Genomic DNA, 15,442 nt, shown 5'->3' on the forward strand with positions numbered 1-15,442 from the left:
GGGGCAGTGGGCCTGGCCCAGCCGAGAGCTCCCAGCCCTGCCATCGGTGAAAAGAGCGAGCAGCTCCGGGGGGCACAGAACATTCCTAACACCCAGGAAAAAACCCTTTTTCCTAAGGAACTCGGACCCATGTGAAGCAAAGGTGCAGTAAAGAATACAGCACTACCTTCCACACCACTATGAGGAAAAAGGAAGAGAAAGGTAAGGCTCAGCAATAAATACGTACCTGAGTTTACTCTTCCAAAGCCTTCAGTAATTTAATTGTGCTGCAAATATGCAAGAAAATAATTCTGACCTAACCATAAACTTCCTGAAGATTACCTCAGCAATACCAAAATACACTTTTTAAAAGAAATTTTCAAATTAATGCCACCTGGCTTCATGTTGAGAAAGCAGGGACAAGGGAGTCGCATTTAAAAAGAACCAACCGGAATTTAACCAAATTTTAAATGACTTCTTATTTTGCTTTTTAAGCAATTTAAGCAACCTAGCTTAGAAGGGACTCTGGAGGCCTGTTAGGTCCATCCTCTGCTAAGGCTGCAGAGGGTTCTGTCCACCCAAGTCTGGAGCAGCTCCAGAGATGGAGCTCCCACAGACAGTCCCCTATGGGTCATCTCACAGCCTGTCCCAAATCCTCACTGCCAAAACTCCTGTGGCAGTTAATGGCATTTTTCCTGATGCTGCCTGTGACAATTTCTAGTTATCCTTTCAACTGTGAGCTTGAGAAGAGTCTGACTGTTGTCTTCTTTGTAATCATCCCTTAGATGGTTAAAGACTGCAATCAGATTCCATCTTAATATTCTTTTTAGGCTAAACAAACCCCATTAACTGATGAAATACACTTTACTTGCTAGTTTTCATTTTTGTTGTGCAAAAGCCCAGTACAGCAGCAGGAAAACCATCATTTACAACACTGACACAAAAGAGGGAAAAAATAATTTTCCACAGTCACCTGTTCAGAACTTGTATGTTATACACAGTATTAGCACTGGGGAAAAAAATAGACTGATTTATTTTAAACAGACTAATAATTTGGAAACAGGACAAAGTAGTACAGTCATTTCTAACTAGTTTAGCACAGTTGTTTGTTTCATATATGTAAAAACAAGACATTGGCACTAAATTTTTTCATTAACACAAAAATACTGCATTAAAAACAGTGGTATGGAAACGCACAAAGGCATTTCAGTTAAGGCTTCTACAGATGTTGCATGTTCTGTGATTAAACATCTATTTTGTAAACTTGTTCTAAAACTTTCTAAGTAACTAAACAAAAAAAGCTCAGTTAAACTCGTACTCCTTTTTGAGGCTTAAAGGAATTAAAAGTACTTTGTAAAATAGATAATTACCCATCAAATTGTTTACTAAGTGTGATTTTTAAATGGCAACCTCAAACCTCATTAATTTAAATATACTCAGACCCTCCCAAAAACATGCACTGGAAAGGTAAGCCTGGTTTGAAATACTGATCCCGTAAGTTAATGAACTTAATTCCTGCTCAACCATCTAAACAAACTACTGTATTCCACACTGATAAAATATCTGGCTCTTGGCTACAATAGCTTTGTCCAAGGAGTATTTGGAAGGCCAGTTCCTAGTAATAATGTCAGAAATCAAGCAATGATGTTATTTACTGATTTGATGCCTTAGTTTTGCCTGAGCTACATACTTTGTGTGCAAAATTATATTTCTTATATTTCTTACTATGCCAAAGTGACAGAAATGTTAAGCAGCAAAGAGACACCATTATTAATCTCATCCTCAGGAGCTCAACAACTCTGTAAATCACACTACATCTGGAGAAAGTTTGGTGCCTCACCCCCATCTCCTACAGCCAAATCATGACAAGAACCTGCAGGGCAATGCTGAAAGGGAGCAGCACCCTGAATCTCTCCATTATTATGTGCCAACCATAATTAGCTCTATAGTTTTGCAAAAATACATACCAAAGAGCCATAACAATCTTTAAAAAGGTTAACAGCTCTTTCCCACAACGAAGTGAATGCCCCAGAACGCAGCCAACAGCTGTGGAACATCTTTTAATTCTGGTAGAATTCTCTTGCTCCTCAAGATTACCATAGCATTTAAAAAATGTCATGAACACTGAGTTTTTAAATTACTTAAATTTGCTGGATGGGCACAACAGAATTCAAGTCCTCAAGAGGGCAGCAGCCACCCTATTTATTAATGTTCCCATCCTTGTTTTAAAGCAACTCCGGTAACAGCACAGAAAGTTACTGTCTCTTTAAAATCCATCCTCAAGTCTTCTATCTGGCTACTCTTCACAACAAGAAAGTACAATAATTCTCTGGAGAACTTTAACAACTGCACACCGTTTACAACCATACTTAGACACACACACTAAATAAAAAAAAATGCAAAATCAATACATATTAAATAACATACAGAAATAGGTTTAGGGCTTTAGGTGATACTTGCTTGAGAAACGGACTCCAAACTAGCTTTTGTCTGTGTCTGCTAAGGAGATTGTTTCATCCTGCAACAGTCTATGTTTACTTGTATCTGCAATGCTTTCATTTTGCAACTTTAAAATAAAAGAATGTTGGCTATCATCATCAAAACCCACCAACTGCTACTACTACATCACTACGTAGAAGGTGGGTTGCTGCAAAGTTTTTGTTTTGCTTTAGTAAGTATTTTCTTGTAATTTTAGAAAGAAGTTTCTCATTCCATCCTAACACAAAACAACAAAGATCCTTTTGGGGGAAACCAATCTCCATCACAATAGGTAGAAATAGGAACATTTTTAACACCTGTGAAATCCAAGTTTCTTTAAAAAGAGCAGCAAATAACACAATTGTTCTTGCCATACAAGATAAGGAGAAATCGGAACACTATTCCTGTGAATAGCTTTGTAATAGTTACATGTCCTGACTGTCAAGAAATTACAGGATGTACATATATCCCTTTGGCAACCCAAAAAATCCTGCTTGACTCTAAGAGGTATTTAGGTATTCATTACCTGACCAAACTGTTGCAACATTAAAACTTCTGTTTATTCTGTCTACAGCAACTTTAAAGAACTTCTTGTCCTCAAGATCTTTGTCAAGAGAACTAAATGAAGATGAAGAAAAATAAAGCGTTCTCTTTTAAGGAATGTTTAAACAGAAACCCTGACAATCCAATCCCTTATTCTAGAAAATACTTTCTATGACAACTAAACCTAGATTATTTTATGCTTACTAACTCTGTGGGTTTTACGTTTCCTAACTCTGTCTAGTTACAATCTTCCTTAGGCTACCTTCTTAACATTTGTTTTAATCTATAGAGAATATTTAGCCAAATCACGTCAGCCAACTGCTATCATCACTAGTAACAAAAGCAAGTTGTTGAAGACTGTACAGCAGTCAAAAAAGCTCTGAATACCTGACATTCTGCATCCATCTAGTTTGTCTATATAGGTAGCAATATTTACAAAAGCACCTTGACTTTATGCACTAGAGATATCTACTTTGTCAAATATAAAGTAAAAGTATAAAAGTTTTCAATCACATTTGGAAATTGTACCATACATAAAAAGATCAAAATCAAATATAAACAATATAAAAATACATTTTTTTCTTTATGAAAGTTATAATACATGGCTATAATACATAACGTCTTGAGCCATCAGTCACAGCTACCATATTTGCACATCCTTGTTCCACATTATGGCTGGACTCTCGGCATAATATCTCCCTGGGGAAATTCCTCAATTTCAGCATGAAACATCAGTTCTAAAAAAAAGAAAGAAAAGAATTATGTTTTGTTTTAAAAGTTTCACCGAAATATGATTTCATTATTCCTGAAAAGTGCTCTGGCATTCCTCCAAGCCTCCTGCTTTTCATCCCAATCATAATATCAACAACTCACCAATGGCAAGGGCCACTGTCTTTAGGAAACTATTGTTGCCCCCCAAAATTAACAGAAATAGTGATGATGTTAGCAGCTGATCATAAGCGGCATCGTTCTGCATTCAACCTGGGCACAGAACCAGAACCCTAATTAAAGTTCTGAGAGTGTCAGACTCAAGAAGGAAGACTTCTGTAAGAGACTCGTTCATTTATTTATACTTGTTTATCTGCTCTGTGTATCACTGTGTAAGCTAGCCACATTGGAACCTGCTACAGAAGGAATCATGAATGATAGTGCTAACAGCTACCTGTCACCAGGACAGCTCAGGCATGGGACACAGGGTACAGTCAGCAGTGAAGAGCTCCTTGCAGAGAAATTTGGCTAGGCATGCTAACCAGCTGATGAGGTGGTCCTTGTGGAGCCCTGTGCTGCTGGGGGTAGAGTTTTCTCGTGTCTGGGTTCCCTTACGTATCTATACTGCACCCTTCTTCAGCCTCCCAACCACAAATCTGTGCTTCAACTCATGATTTTTGGATACCTGTTGACTTGTAAATTGAAATGATTTTTATGTACAGCATAGCTTTAAGTCACAGGCTTCATGCACGTAACAGGAAACCTGAGTTACGATACACCTTTTGGATCCCAGTTGGAACAACAAAAGGAAGAACGTGAGCTGGCAGTGTGTGCTGGCAGACCAGAAAGCCAATCATATCCTGGGCTGTATCAGAAGTGTGGCCAGCAGGTCGAGGGAGGTGACTCTCCCACTCTACTCCGCTCTTGTGAGACCCCACCTGGAGTGCTGCGTCCAGCTGTGGAGCCCTCAACATCAGAAGGAGATAGACCAGTTGGAGCGAGTTCAGTGGAGGGCCACTAAGATGCTCAGAGGGCTGGAGCTCCTCTCCTATGGGGACAGGTTGAGAGAGATGGGCTTGTTCAGCCTGGAGACGAGAAGGGTCTGGGGAGACCTTATGGCACCTTCCAGTACCTGAAGGGGCTACAAGGAAGCTTTGGGGGGACTTTTTACAAGGGCCTGTAGTGACAGGACAAGAGGGAACATGTTTAAATTAAAGTGGGGAGGTTTAGATTAGGTATCAGGAAGAAGTTTTTTCTGGAGAGGGTGGGGAAGCCCTGGCACAGCTTGCCCAGAGAAGCTGTGGATGCCCCCTCCCTGGAAGTGTTCAAGGCCAGGCTGGATGAGGCTTGGAGCAACCTGGTCTAGTGGAAGGTGTCCCTGCCCACGGCAGGGGGGTTGGAACTAGATGATCTTTAAGGTCCCTTCCAACCCAAACGATTCTATGATTCTGTGATTCTAAGAAGGCCTAGTCTCTAGCAAAGCTGCTTCTAAGGAAAAGGGACAACTTCCTTGCCCCCTTCCTCCAGCCTGGACCTTTTTGCTTCCTTTTAAAATAACTGTTTTTTCTTTCTAAAACCAAACAGAGACACCAGCATCCTAAGAAGTACTTTCACTGGAAAGTTGCTAGGAGATTCTTGTTTTACTTCAGCCACAAAATTTCTCAGGACTAGTCTTGAACACCAAATGTAGAGCACAACAGATAAAAGCCTGAACAAACAACATTTTTCCTACTAACGTTTCTTACCTTCACTGTGGTCCAGCTCTGGTCGGTAAGACAAGAAGATCCAACTGGTCCCAACTAGAATAGACACTACCAGATTCACCACAACCCATGGCTGAACAATTTCTTCCTCTGTACCTGCCGTCCTGGGAAAAGCACATCAGCCCATCAGTCAGGGGTTTGCTGGTACACACAGGTTACAATAATAATTTCAACAGAGTATCACAAAAACAAGCTTGCTAAGCTAGATGTGAAAACAGAACTACTGGTACCATCCTAATGATCTTGCAGTGCAAAGGCCTGGTTAAGACAGCATCTTGGCTAAGAAGCCCCATTATCTCACAGAGAATGTCCACTTGTAGATTTCAACAGCAAATTCCTTTCCTTGTCCAAAAGACAGAAAATAAACCCAAAGTGCATGGTTAAATTTTACTGTGGAGGAAGGACACAGCACAATGTTGTCTGTCAACCTTATTTTTAAGCACTTCCTCATGAGGCAAATGGCAAGTGAACAGCAAGTCAGTAAAGTCTGTGTGGACAAGCTCAGACAAAGGCAAGTTTAGTAAATTCTTGACTGATACTTTCTTATGTATGTTGTGTAACCTTTTCCATCCACAGTGAGCAAGGTTCCTAAGTGAGCTATGTTATAATTTACAGAAGTGATTTCTTAAGTTTCCTACCAGATGCTGCCATTTTCTGAAGGTGGTGTGTAGAGGTTAATTCTGTCACATGTCATCTGCTGGCTTAAGGATAAGATAAGAGCAACAAAGTACACTGGAAGAAATGGAATTAGTAGTGTTAGATATAAACCCCAAAAATGCTGTCTCATCATGACATGATAATCATCACTACAGTTCCTTTATTTTCACTCCACTGCCTCCAATGATCATCTCGTTCCATGCATTCTCTCTTCTTCAATGTTCCCGACCCATAAATATCTGGTTTCTGCACTTCTGCAGAACACCAGCTACATCTAAGGTGGCATCTTGTGATTCTGGTTTTCGCTGTGTCTGTGTTTTATACGCAGAAGTGGGAAAAGAACTAATCTCACTAACAGCCCCACTAATGCTACTATCACAAATGCTTTAAAAAAAAAAATGTAGTGAAGTGTTCACATAGCCTTTGAATGCCATTTCAACTACTGAGCAAGTCACTTATTCTGAAGCAGAAAATAACCAGGGAGGAAGATTTCAATGAAAACAGTATGCAGGATTTTTCCATTTACTGTCTTTTCTGGACAATTTCCTACCTGCTTCAAAATACTTACAGAAAGAGGCTACTGCTGCTGGGTCTAGGGTAAGAAAGCCCCTCAGTGCAACTGATGCTTTTGCCAAATCAATCCTGATAACAAAACTAAGAGTCATTAACACAGCCCAATAAGAGAGTAACATTGTTCCTGTAACAGTATTCTATTGATATTTTACTTTTTGCAAGATACCTCTTTCTGCCTCTGTTACAGTGCCTTAATACACAGCTATATCCCACACACACAGCAATGGTCCTCATCATGCCAAATCCAAGAAAGATTGAAACTAAGGAGGATGTTCCATGAGCTTTATAGCTTTCAAACTGCAGTCCTTTCTGGAACAGGGAGGATGTGGAGAGATGTGTCCCCTCTCTAATCTTTACCGTTCATTTCAGTGTCCACACCACCAACCAAGTTATGCTAATATAACTGCTCACATAGCTTACACCACAACAGAAGCAATTAAGAATAATGCAGGCCTCTTCCCTGCCACCACTCCATGAAAAAAAGCCACACTTTCTTCCACAGCACAGACTCCTTCCCTGGCTTATCATGCTGCCATGGAAACTAACTGTAACTAAAAGAAACATCTATAACATCTATGAATCCACTGTGTTTATGGTCTCTTTCACTCCTCTTTCTGTTCATTCCCACTCTTAAGCTGTAATGCAGAAACCCCAGCTAAGCCAGGAAAACTGTTTACACAGTTAAGTTGGAAATGTGACTGGGGAATGGATTCACATGAAAGGTAACATGATGGAAACATTCATTGTTCTCTACCCTCTCCCCCACGAAAAAACCCAGGTCAGCTCTTCCATCTGGTTCACCTCATGATCACAAAACCAGCACACTGAATCAGGGCTCCAGGCAACAGGAAGAAATGAGTAACAAAGGTCTGAATGCACAAGAACACCCTTTGTCTGTATAGCCAGCCATGTGTAAAATCATTCTCTTAAATGTATAAGAAGTATACCACATTAAATCATCACCAGCAGATCAAAAGGTGCCATAGGAAGGAGAAAGGCAGATATTGCACACAAATTACATACATCTTTCAAATGTAAACATTTTTTACCTGTCAAAGGCTGAGACTGTACTGATAGACAGCAACAAATAGAACAGACTTTGCGCTGGATATGCTAGTGTCTTATACTGCTCAAGCAGGTTAGAAACTGTGGAAAGCTGATTTCCTGCCAAAATGTAGATAACAATGATGTTCCATATAGCATACCCTGCAAGGAAGCCATGGGTAAAGAGTCCGATCACCCTGAATGGAGAAAAGAACATTAGACAAGTTTAACATCTTCAATTAGCAAAGAACTACAGATAGAAAAGGCCTAAGAATCCATCTGTTCAACCCTGCTGCCGTGACAGGATCCCAGCCTTTCACAGATTGTTTCTGAGTGCTTTTTTCTGATCTAATTTTAAAAACTCTGAGCAACTGGACTTCTGCTTCCTCCCTTGACAGTCTGCATCAGGACCTGAGCACTTAAAGAAAACCAAGGGGTTCTGCCTCATCACCACTTCACTACTGCTACAGGAATCACATACTTTCATTCGCTACCTGTAGCTTCCCAAGACCACTGTCCCTTGCACTTACACAGTGCTCTTAAACGTGTCCTTGAGTCAATCTTTTCATTACCTTCCTTGCTAAGAAAAAGCTGAGAAGGAAGCACAGGCTTCCAGATAAAATACACCAGGTAATAAAAAAAACAAAGAAAATGGCTGCCAACCTCCCATTCTGTATCATAACAGGACCACATATTAAAAAAAAAAAATAAATTTTTTTTTGCTATTGTGTACAAGCTTATGCCCCACTCCAATTTCACTCCTCCCTCTTTTTTCATCAGCCGTGATTTTTCTTGGAGAATATATGAATTCAGGTATTACTATTCTGGTCGTATAGCTGATGAGCAAATCTCATTTTTGCAATACATTTTTTCTCTACATCTCTAATATTTTTGTTATCAATCTGTTGCTATTCAGATTTTGTCTGAATGTTTGCAGTATGACTTCCTTAGTTATTATAAGTTGCATTTCACATGTGATGTCTAGACTAGAAACAGGTATTCTTCACAACAAATACCAAAAGCTAGAGGATTGAGAAACCTGTTGCATCCTGAACCACCATTTATTAGGAATATCCAAAAGAAATAAAGATGCATTGCAGTGATAGAGAAAAGGTGCTAACTTTCGGGGGGGGGGGAAAACTGCAAACCCCAACCACAAACCCTGATTTCTACTTAGTTACATCAAAATATTTATCTTTCACCTGAAACTTCGGTGCACTGAGAGGGCAACATCTCTGGTAGTCCATGAAGCTTTCACATCCATAAGTACATTGATATTTTCAGTGGTTTTAATCAATTCTGCACGGTCAGCTGCCTGAAAACGCCCTAAACGGATGAGGATATTACTTCTAGAGAGTGCTGTTACCTTCCATCATTATTTCTACATTAATATGAATTACTGTTAAAAAGCTGTAAGCATCAGAAAGTCCATCAGAATACTTCTCCCCACTTCCTGTCCTCTGTCAGCTTATATTCGTACCAGGATGCCTGTCAGTGTGAGGCATCCTGGTGGGTCAGGCTACGGATTTAAGAACAGGCAAACCACTTTGGGCAGGAAGAACCAAACCAAAACAAAAATTTCCACTTGAAAAACTTTTTGCAATATAGTAAATGATACTTTCTTCTTAAGGTACTGTGACAGTATTAGGTCAAATAAGCTCAGCAGGGTGCTCTGAAACAGCCTTTTTCACCCACACCATGGAATTAAAAAATTCAGCCAAACATGCTAACAGCAATACTAACGTTCACTGTTGAAAAATTACCATGTATATTTATTTCCAAATAATTTTTGTTCTAGAAAACTGGAGGTTTTTTAATTGGATTTTAAATACAATGCTGCTTCCTTTAACTGCAAGAATGTCCTTAAATTACTTAAATCACAAGACATGCTTACGATTTTTTTCAACAAACACTTTGCTAACAGGCTGGCTAATTCCAGTGGGAGCAGCAAACACAGGCTGCTGATCTGGGCTCTTTCTGTGCTCATCTTCAATGATGTCTTCCTCCTCCACTTCCAGCTCGTTGGAACAGTGCATTTCGGTTGGCCGAGGTTTCCTATCAGTACAGAACACACAATGGGGCAGAGAAAGATTAGGAAGTAAAATGTAAAACCTGAAGGCTCCTGTAAACTTTGAACATGTCTAACTTGACTGATAAGAACCCATCAGGCTACTGACCTGTATAATATTACCCCCAGTTTATAATTTTAAAGATTAAAAGTTCTCATGCAGTTAGTTAACTAAAACCATAAAGCTAATGCTTGATTTGGGGGGCTATGTCTCTATTTAAATTCCTTCCGGTGTCAAAACAATGAAGTGGGAAAAAAATACATATCAAGAGATTAACAATCAGATAAAAAAACACTGCAAACTAAATACAAGGCCAAGAAAGTGGATGCTTTTGGTAGAAAGGCGACCAAAATGATCTAAAAGCAAAGTTCTTGGAGAAAAGGCAAATAAAAAGGAAGAGAAAGCAGTTAAGTTTCTCGTAAAATTATGAAAAAGATGATAGGAATGACAGAGACCAGTTACACATTCTAATTTTTTCATGTATGTGACTGAAATATTAGGCTCACGTAAATGTAAACTGTAGTGCATCCGGGCATGCATAGAACACACAAGGAAAGAAAGTTGGATCTTAACCCTGGTAAGAACAGCACACATACCATCTGTTGCACAGGCTGAATGGTATCGTGGACTTAAGGATTTTACGTTTTTGTAATGTAACAACATAAATTAGTACTCAGCCACATTCTTTATCACAGTTATTCCAAGTTATGAGCTATACTAGTTTTATCTCACTTTGTTCTTTTTCTCTGTTTGCGGATAACTGTTTCTTCAGCTTCAGGGACATCGATGCCATTTCCATTCTGAAATAGGGATGCAACATTTTGCTGGGTAAAAGACGTCTCAGAATCTGAAGATTTAAAATAGACCACATGGAAGTTTCACAGCTTTCAAAAAAATGGAAATACATTCACCCACATACATAAATAGTTATTATATAAACACAGTGGCAAAAAAAGCGATGACCATCTGAGCTTCGAATGATATAAAGGACCTATTTTATCACTCCCAAAACTATATTGTCATTGTGTGCATGAGCGTTTGTACCCTATGGCATCTGAACTCAGAAATTGAAACTCTAAGCCACCATTCACTCAGAGATTACTTTAAGTTACTCTAAGTACAAAAGCACATGAAATGTTTCAAGCCAAAATACAAGCCGGACAATTATATTTTTGTATTACCAAGTTTTATTCAGTGCTGTTTCCAAACTACAATTATTTCACATACCGGTAGGTACTTTCTTCTTCTTGCGCTTCCTCTGAGGAGGGACATCATGAGGTTCAGGAGTTAGGGGCTCACTGCTTTCAGACTGCCGACGAACCGCTGCTGGGACAATGCCATCTGAAAACAGATTAAAAGATCCAGCAACCTTAACTCAGAGCCACTGAGAAACAGACAAGAAAAAGCTGCCTTTTGCTGCATTGTGCATTTGCCTAGCTTACAGCTGAGATGAAAAGTATTGGCAAGGAAATACAAGAGTTAGGAAACAAATGTGGTAAGTAAATATACAAAGGTGACAGCTGACAACCCTTCTTTCACCCTGCAAGTTTCACGCCCAGGAGGAAATTCAAGTATCCAAGAAGTAGCACAATTCCCATTTGGGCATACAACAAAGGCCTGATTGAGAGAAATCTACCAGAGGTAAGAACTATACCTCTGTATTTTCCTTTCTACATGCAAAGATTGTAATGCAAGTGACGAGAAAAAATTAACAGTTTGTTACAAGCTGATTCACATGGATATATATGAAGGCAAAACAGCATCATATCAGAGGGAAATTTAAATGCTAACTATACAAGAATAAAGAAGGAGCAGAAAAACACAACAGTGAAGGATGTTTACTCCAGTTTAAGTGACTAATTACTTTGGAGGAACTACATTTCCATGAGAGGTTAACATGAATTCATCAAATATTCTAGCAGCAGTAGCATCAATTTGCATAATCAGAAGTAGAAAGACAAAGTTATTTCTCCGTTTTCCGTCACATCTGCCTTTTTATAGCTCTTTCACGTACTGCAGTTTTTATGATAACAACTGAATCTATCTTTGTTTACTTCAAGTACAGGATTTCCCACCTTTTATAAAGCTATGCTGTGCTAAAATGCAAAATTAACCTGCAAAGTAATGGCCAAAGCCTAGGCGTACTTTGCACCATCATTCAGCTCACTGAAAACAACAGCAAACAAAACTTGATCCTTGGGAAACCCTGCTAGCAACAGCTCTACTTATTGCATTTAAAGGTCTTCTAGTGAGACCTCAATTGTACACACTTTTAATCAAGCACAGGAGGTTTACTCATCAAGCCATCATACGGACCCAAGTCAAGTGCTTTACATTAATCCGCTAGATTGTATCCACACATCTGCTTTATCAAAATAGATCAGATTTGTAATCTTGCTTAAAACAATATTTGTTCTGCAGATCTGCTTCTTGTAAAAATACAAAGCTCTAGTGCTAGTCATCTTTCAGGCTATTAACTCTTCGATGATAATTGAATGATTAACTTGTGACTTAATTTGGCCAAGGACAGAAATTGAGCCAATTTGTTAAATAAATTTTACCTTAGTTCATTCAAAAATTCAAGAGCTTAACACATTCAGTGTAACAAGCAGCTTACAGCTGGAAATGATTACTTAATGAAATACCCAAAAATTTTAGAAAGGAAGAAATAGCAGGAATAAAGGCACTTTCTCAGTTCAGTATCAACACATGCTATATTAGCAGTACCAGGAATGGATCTAGAAAGAAGGAGCAGAGGATGGAAGAAGTTACTTCATTTAGCATTAGAGACTTGTTCTAAACCAACACCACTCTGTGGAGAAAGACTGCAGTCGTTCAGTATAAAATCAATTGTAATAAATTATCTGAGAACACTACTCAAACACAGAGAGCAAGACTGAAAACCATGTATCTGTCAGGAGCTTAGCTACAGTGCAGGTCTCACCCAGGATTACAAACACAGGTTTCAGTCCTGACGGGACCTTACCTAATGGAGTCTTTCCTTTGGGTTTCCTTTTTTTGGGACGACTGAGTGGAATTTCATCTGCAGAACAAAAAACAGAAGTGTAGGTGCACAGCATGGAGAAACCTCCACGTCCTATTTTTTAACAGCCATTCTGTTGCTAGTTAAGAAAGGGACTCCTTTTTACAAGTGAAGACAACCTTCACCTTTTACCGGTAAGATGACAATTCACCAGTTCACACAAGCAGGAGAACAGAAGACGGCAGGAAAACAGGATAAGAAATCTGCCTTGAGTACAACAGTGGCTAAATACACACAGGCATGTTTGTTAAGTGAAAACCTGAAATAATCTGAATAATGCTTTGAAGAATAAGCTTCTTGTTTAGAGCACAGTGACAACATTTCAGTTACCTTGATTTAGCATGGAAGTAGCAAACAGTAAAGAGAACAAAGAAAAACAACAGAAAATTCCAGCAATGGCAGCACAGGTACCCAGGCAGTTTAAATCATCAACCTGCATTTAGGAAAAATATAAGGCTCTATCTTTAAAGACACGATGAAGTGACACCAAAAGGAACTACCAATGTTTCTAATTCTCTTTAACGCCAGAGTAACTTACCTTGGTTTCCACTTCATATTTAAGGAGAAAAGGTGTTGAAGAGCAGTAGAAGGAAAAAAGTGTAAAAGGAAAAAAGATGAGAAGAAAGTTAATGTTCAGTCAATTACAATTCACAACAGTCAAATTCACACTACTGTTTTTGATTAATTTCCTTATCCCCACTCCTAGTTCTCTTCATGAGCAGTTGTGTACAATAGGGTTAAGGGTACTCAACACTGTTTGTTACTGTGCAGAGTTTCCTGATTGGCTAGCTGTGGATCAGATTAAAAGCTTTAATCACTTGGCTAATTAAAACTTGTCTTACTGACTGATATGTAACAAACCAACAAAAGTTATGAAACATTTGAGTGCATACATTACTGAAAAGACACGATCTTTACATGTTGTCAGTCGCAGACATCACATTTGCTTTTAGGTGCTCTGAAGGAATTCTGAAGTGCCACGTCATAGATACTATATCATTGCCTTTCCTGCCACACTGAAAAAAGCCTAAATTTTTCCCTAGACTATGTTGAACTAGTAGACACCTACACCCCTATTCAAGAATATCTAGTCTAATTTCAGAAATTCCTGTTCTGTAGGATGTGATTCAAATAAACTACAGAACGTGAAACAAAACAAAGAGGGAAGGAAGAAGAGATTGAAAAGAAAGACATCAGTAAAACTAATGTGGTTGTTAATAAGACCAAAGTAGATGTTAATAAAACTGAATTAGCTATTTTTCCGAAAATTTTAAAGGGTTTATCTCTTGGAGTATTAAAACCGAGGTAATATAGCAAAATTTCTCGGCCTCTCTAAAACTTTAAAATGCTTTATACCCATTGTAAGGGGTTCTGGGACAACAAATTAGCAAAAAAAGCAATTAATTTTAAAGCTGTTACGACTACTCATATATTTATTAAACTTATTTCTCTCAACTTCATTACTTATAAAAACACTGCAGTAGAGAACCATGACCAATTCCACAGAATGAACTGATTTTACCTTGGCACTGGAGGGAGGGCACGAGGCGGGCACTGAAAAACAAGAGGGACAAAAGTCAACTTGCGCCTCTCAGAAAACAGCCATTTCCAGATACGGTCAGAACACACTAAGTGTATTTTGCTTCGTATGCCTCTTAAATAGCTGTAGACTCCTGATGGAGACGTTATGTAAAAGCAATACATAACATGTAAAAGACGCAGGAATAACATGCTTTTACTGGAGTTCTGACGGGCACTGCATTAGGGACATGTACCTAACAGCTCCCTGAGAGGCACAGTGTGCATTTCAACTTCACTTGAACAATTTTCACTTTTTGTGTAAGGTACCGCTTTTGTTGGAAAGCTTAGCAGTCATTCTATTTAAATATCAAAATACTACAATAACTTATGCCTTCAAATATACCTTCACAGTATACAGCGTCAGCTGAGTATTTTCTGTTACTGAAGTTGTGAATTCAGAACAATAGTACAAGCAATAAAAGGACATAAGCTTATTTATGAAAGAAACTTTGAAATATGGTAAAACATTAATTTCCATACAGTTTTGAAGATATTTGCCAGCAGGTCAAAACCAACTAAAATCTAAAAGTAAGTATCTCCTGTTAACAATCTGAAACTGAGCTCTTGAGCTTCCTCTCATCTAGAAAAACGAAGGCAATTTACTTTCAGATATTGCATTATATAATTGTAATTAGACTACACCTGAATAAATACTTCCCACCAGGCTCCAAAAATTCCATTGATACCAGAACTAAAAAAGGCTGTAAGACTGGTAGGACTCAAAGATCCACAAACTTACCACTTGTTTCTTTCCCATATCATTTGAAGCTGTTCCCTGAAAGAGGCACTGTGAACTGCTCTCCACTCCCTCACGCTGAACCTCAGCTAATTCTGAACTAAGAATAAGCTTCTAGCAGCCAGGATTAGCTGGATGTGAACGTTCCTGCCCTGGCGTTAGGGCCCAGTACTACTCCCCTTCGACACAATGGCAATTTGTTCCATGGCAGCAAATGTTACTTGCACTGACAAACCTGTAACGCCATATGCTGGTACAGGTTCCAGCG

General features: G+C 38.9%; 1 protein-coding gene across 1 annotated transcript; it reads right to left on the reverse strand.

Moving 5' to 3' along the window:
• Positions 1-3,586: 3,586 nt before the first annotated feature.
• On the reverse strand, positions 3,587-15,195 carry TMEM237 (transmembrane protein 237). Its single transcript, XM_010153322.1, has 12 exons — positions 15,178-15,195; positions 14,383-14,411; positions 12,801-12,865; positions 11,042-11,155; positions 10,547-10,661; positions 9,640-9,800; positions 8,948-9,071; positions 7,751-7,942; positions 6,697-6,770; positions 6,110-6,203; positions 5,454-5,575; positions 3,587-3,737 (listed from the first exon to the last, which is right to left on the reverse strand). The coding sequence occupies exons 1-12, from the start codon at positions 15,193-15,195 to the stop codon at positions 3,670-3,672; spliced, it is 1,176 nt and encodes a 391-aa protein (XP_010151624.1). The 3' UTR covers positions 3,587-3,669.
• Positions 15,196-15,442: the final 247 nt, after the last annotated feature.

The sequence above is a fragment of the Eurypyga helias genome, unplaced genomic scaffold (genome assembly GCF_000690775.1).
Source record: "Eurypyga helias isolate BGI_N326 unplaced genomic scaffold, ASM69077v1 scaffold41166, whole genome shotgun sequence".
NCBI lineage: Eukaryota > Metazoa > Chordata > Aves > Eurypygiformes > Eurypygidae > Eurypyga > Eurypyga helias.

Excerpts from the sequence above, each read along its gene's own strand:
- TMEM237 (XM_010153322.1), bottom strand. Across the intron at positions 11,156-12,800 it reads CAAAGGAAAGACTCCATTAG|ATGGCATTGTCCCAGCAGCG; the intron begins GTAAGGTCCCGT and ends ATCTGTTTTCAG. Across the intron at positions 6,204-6,696 it reads AGCAGCAGTAGCCTCTTTCT|TGTACTTTGTTGCTCTTATC; the intron begins GTAAGTATTTTG and ends CATTTCTTCCAG.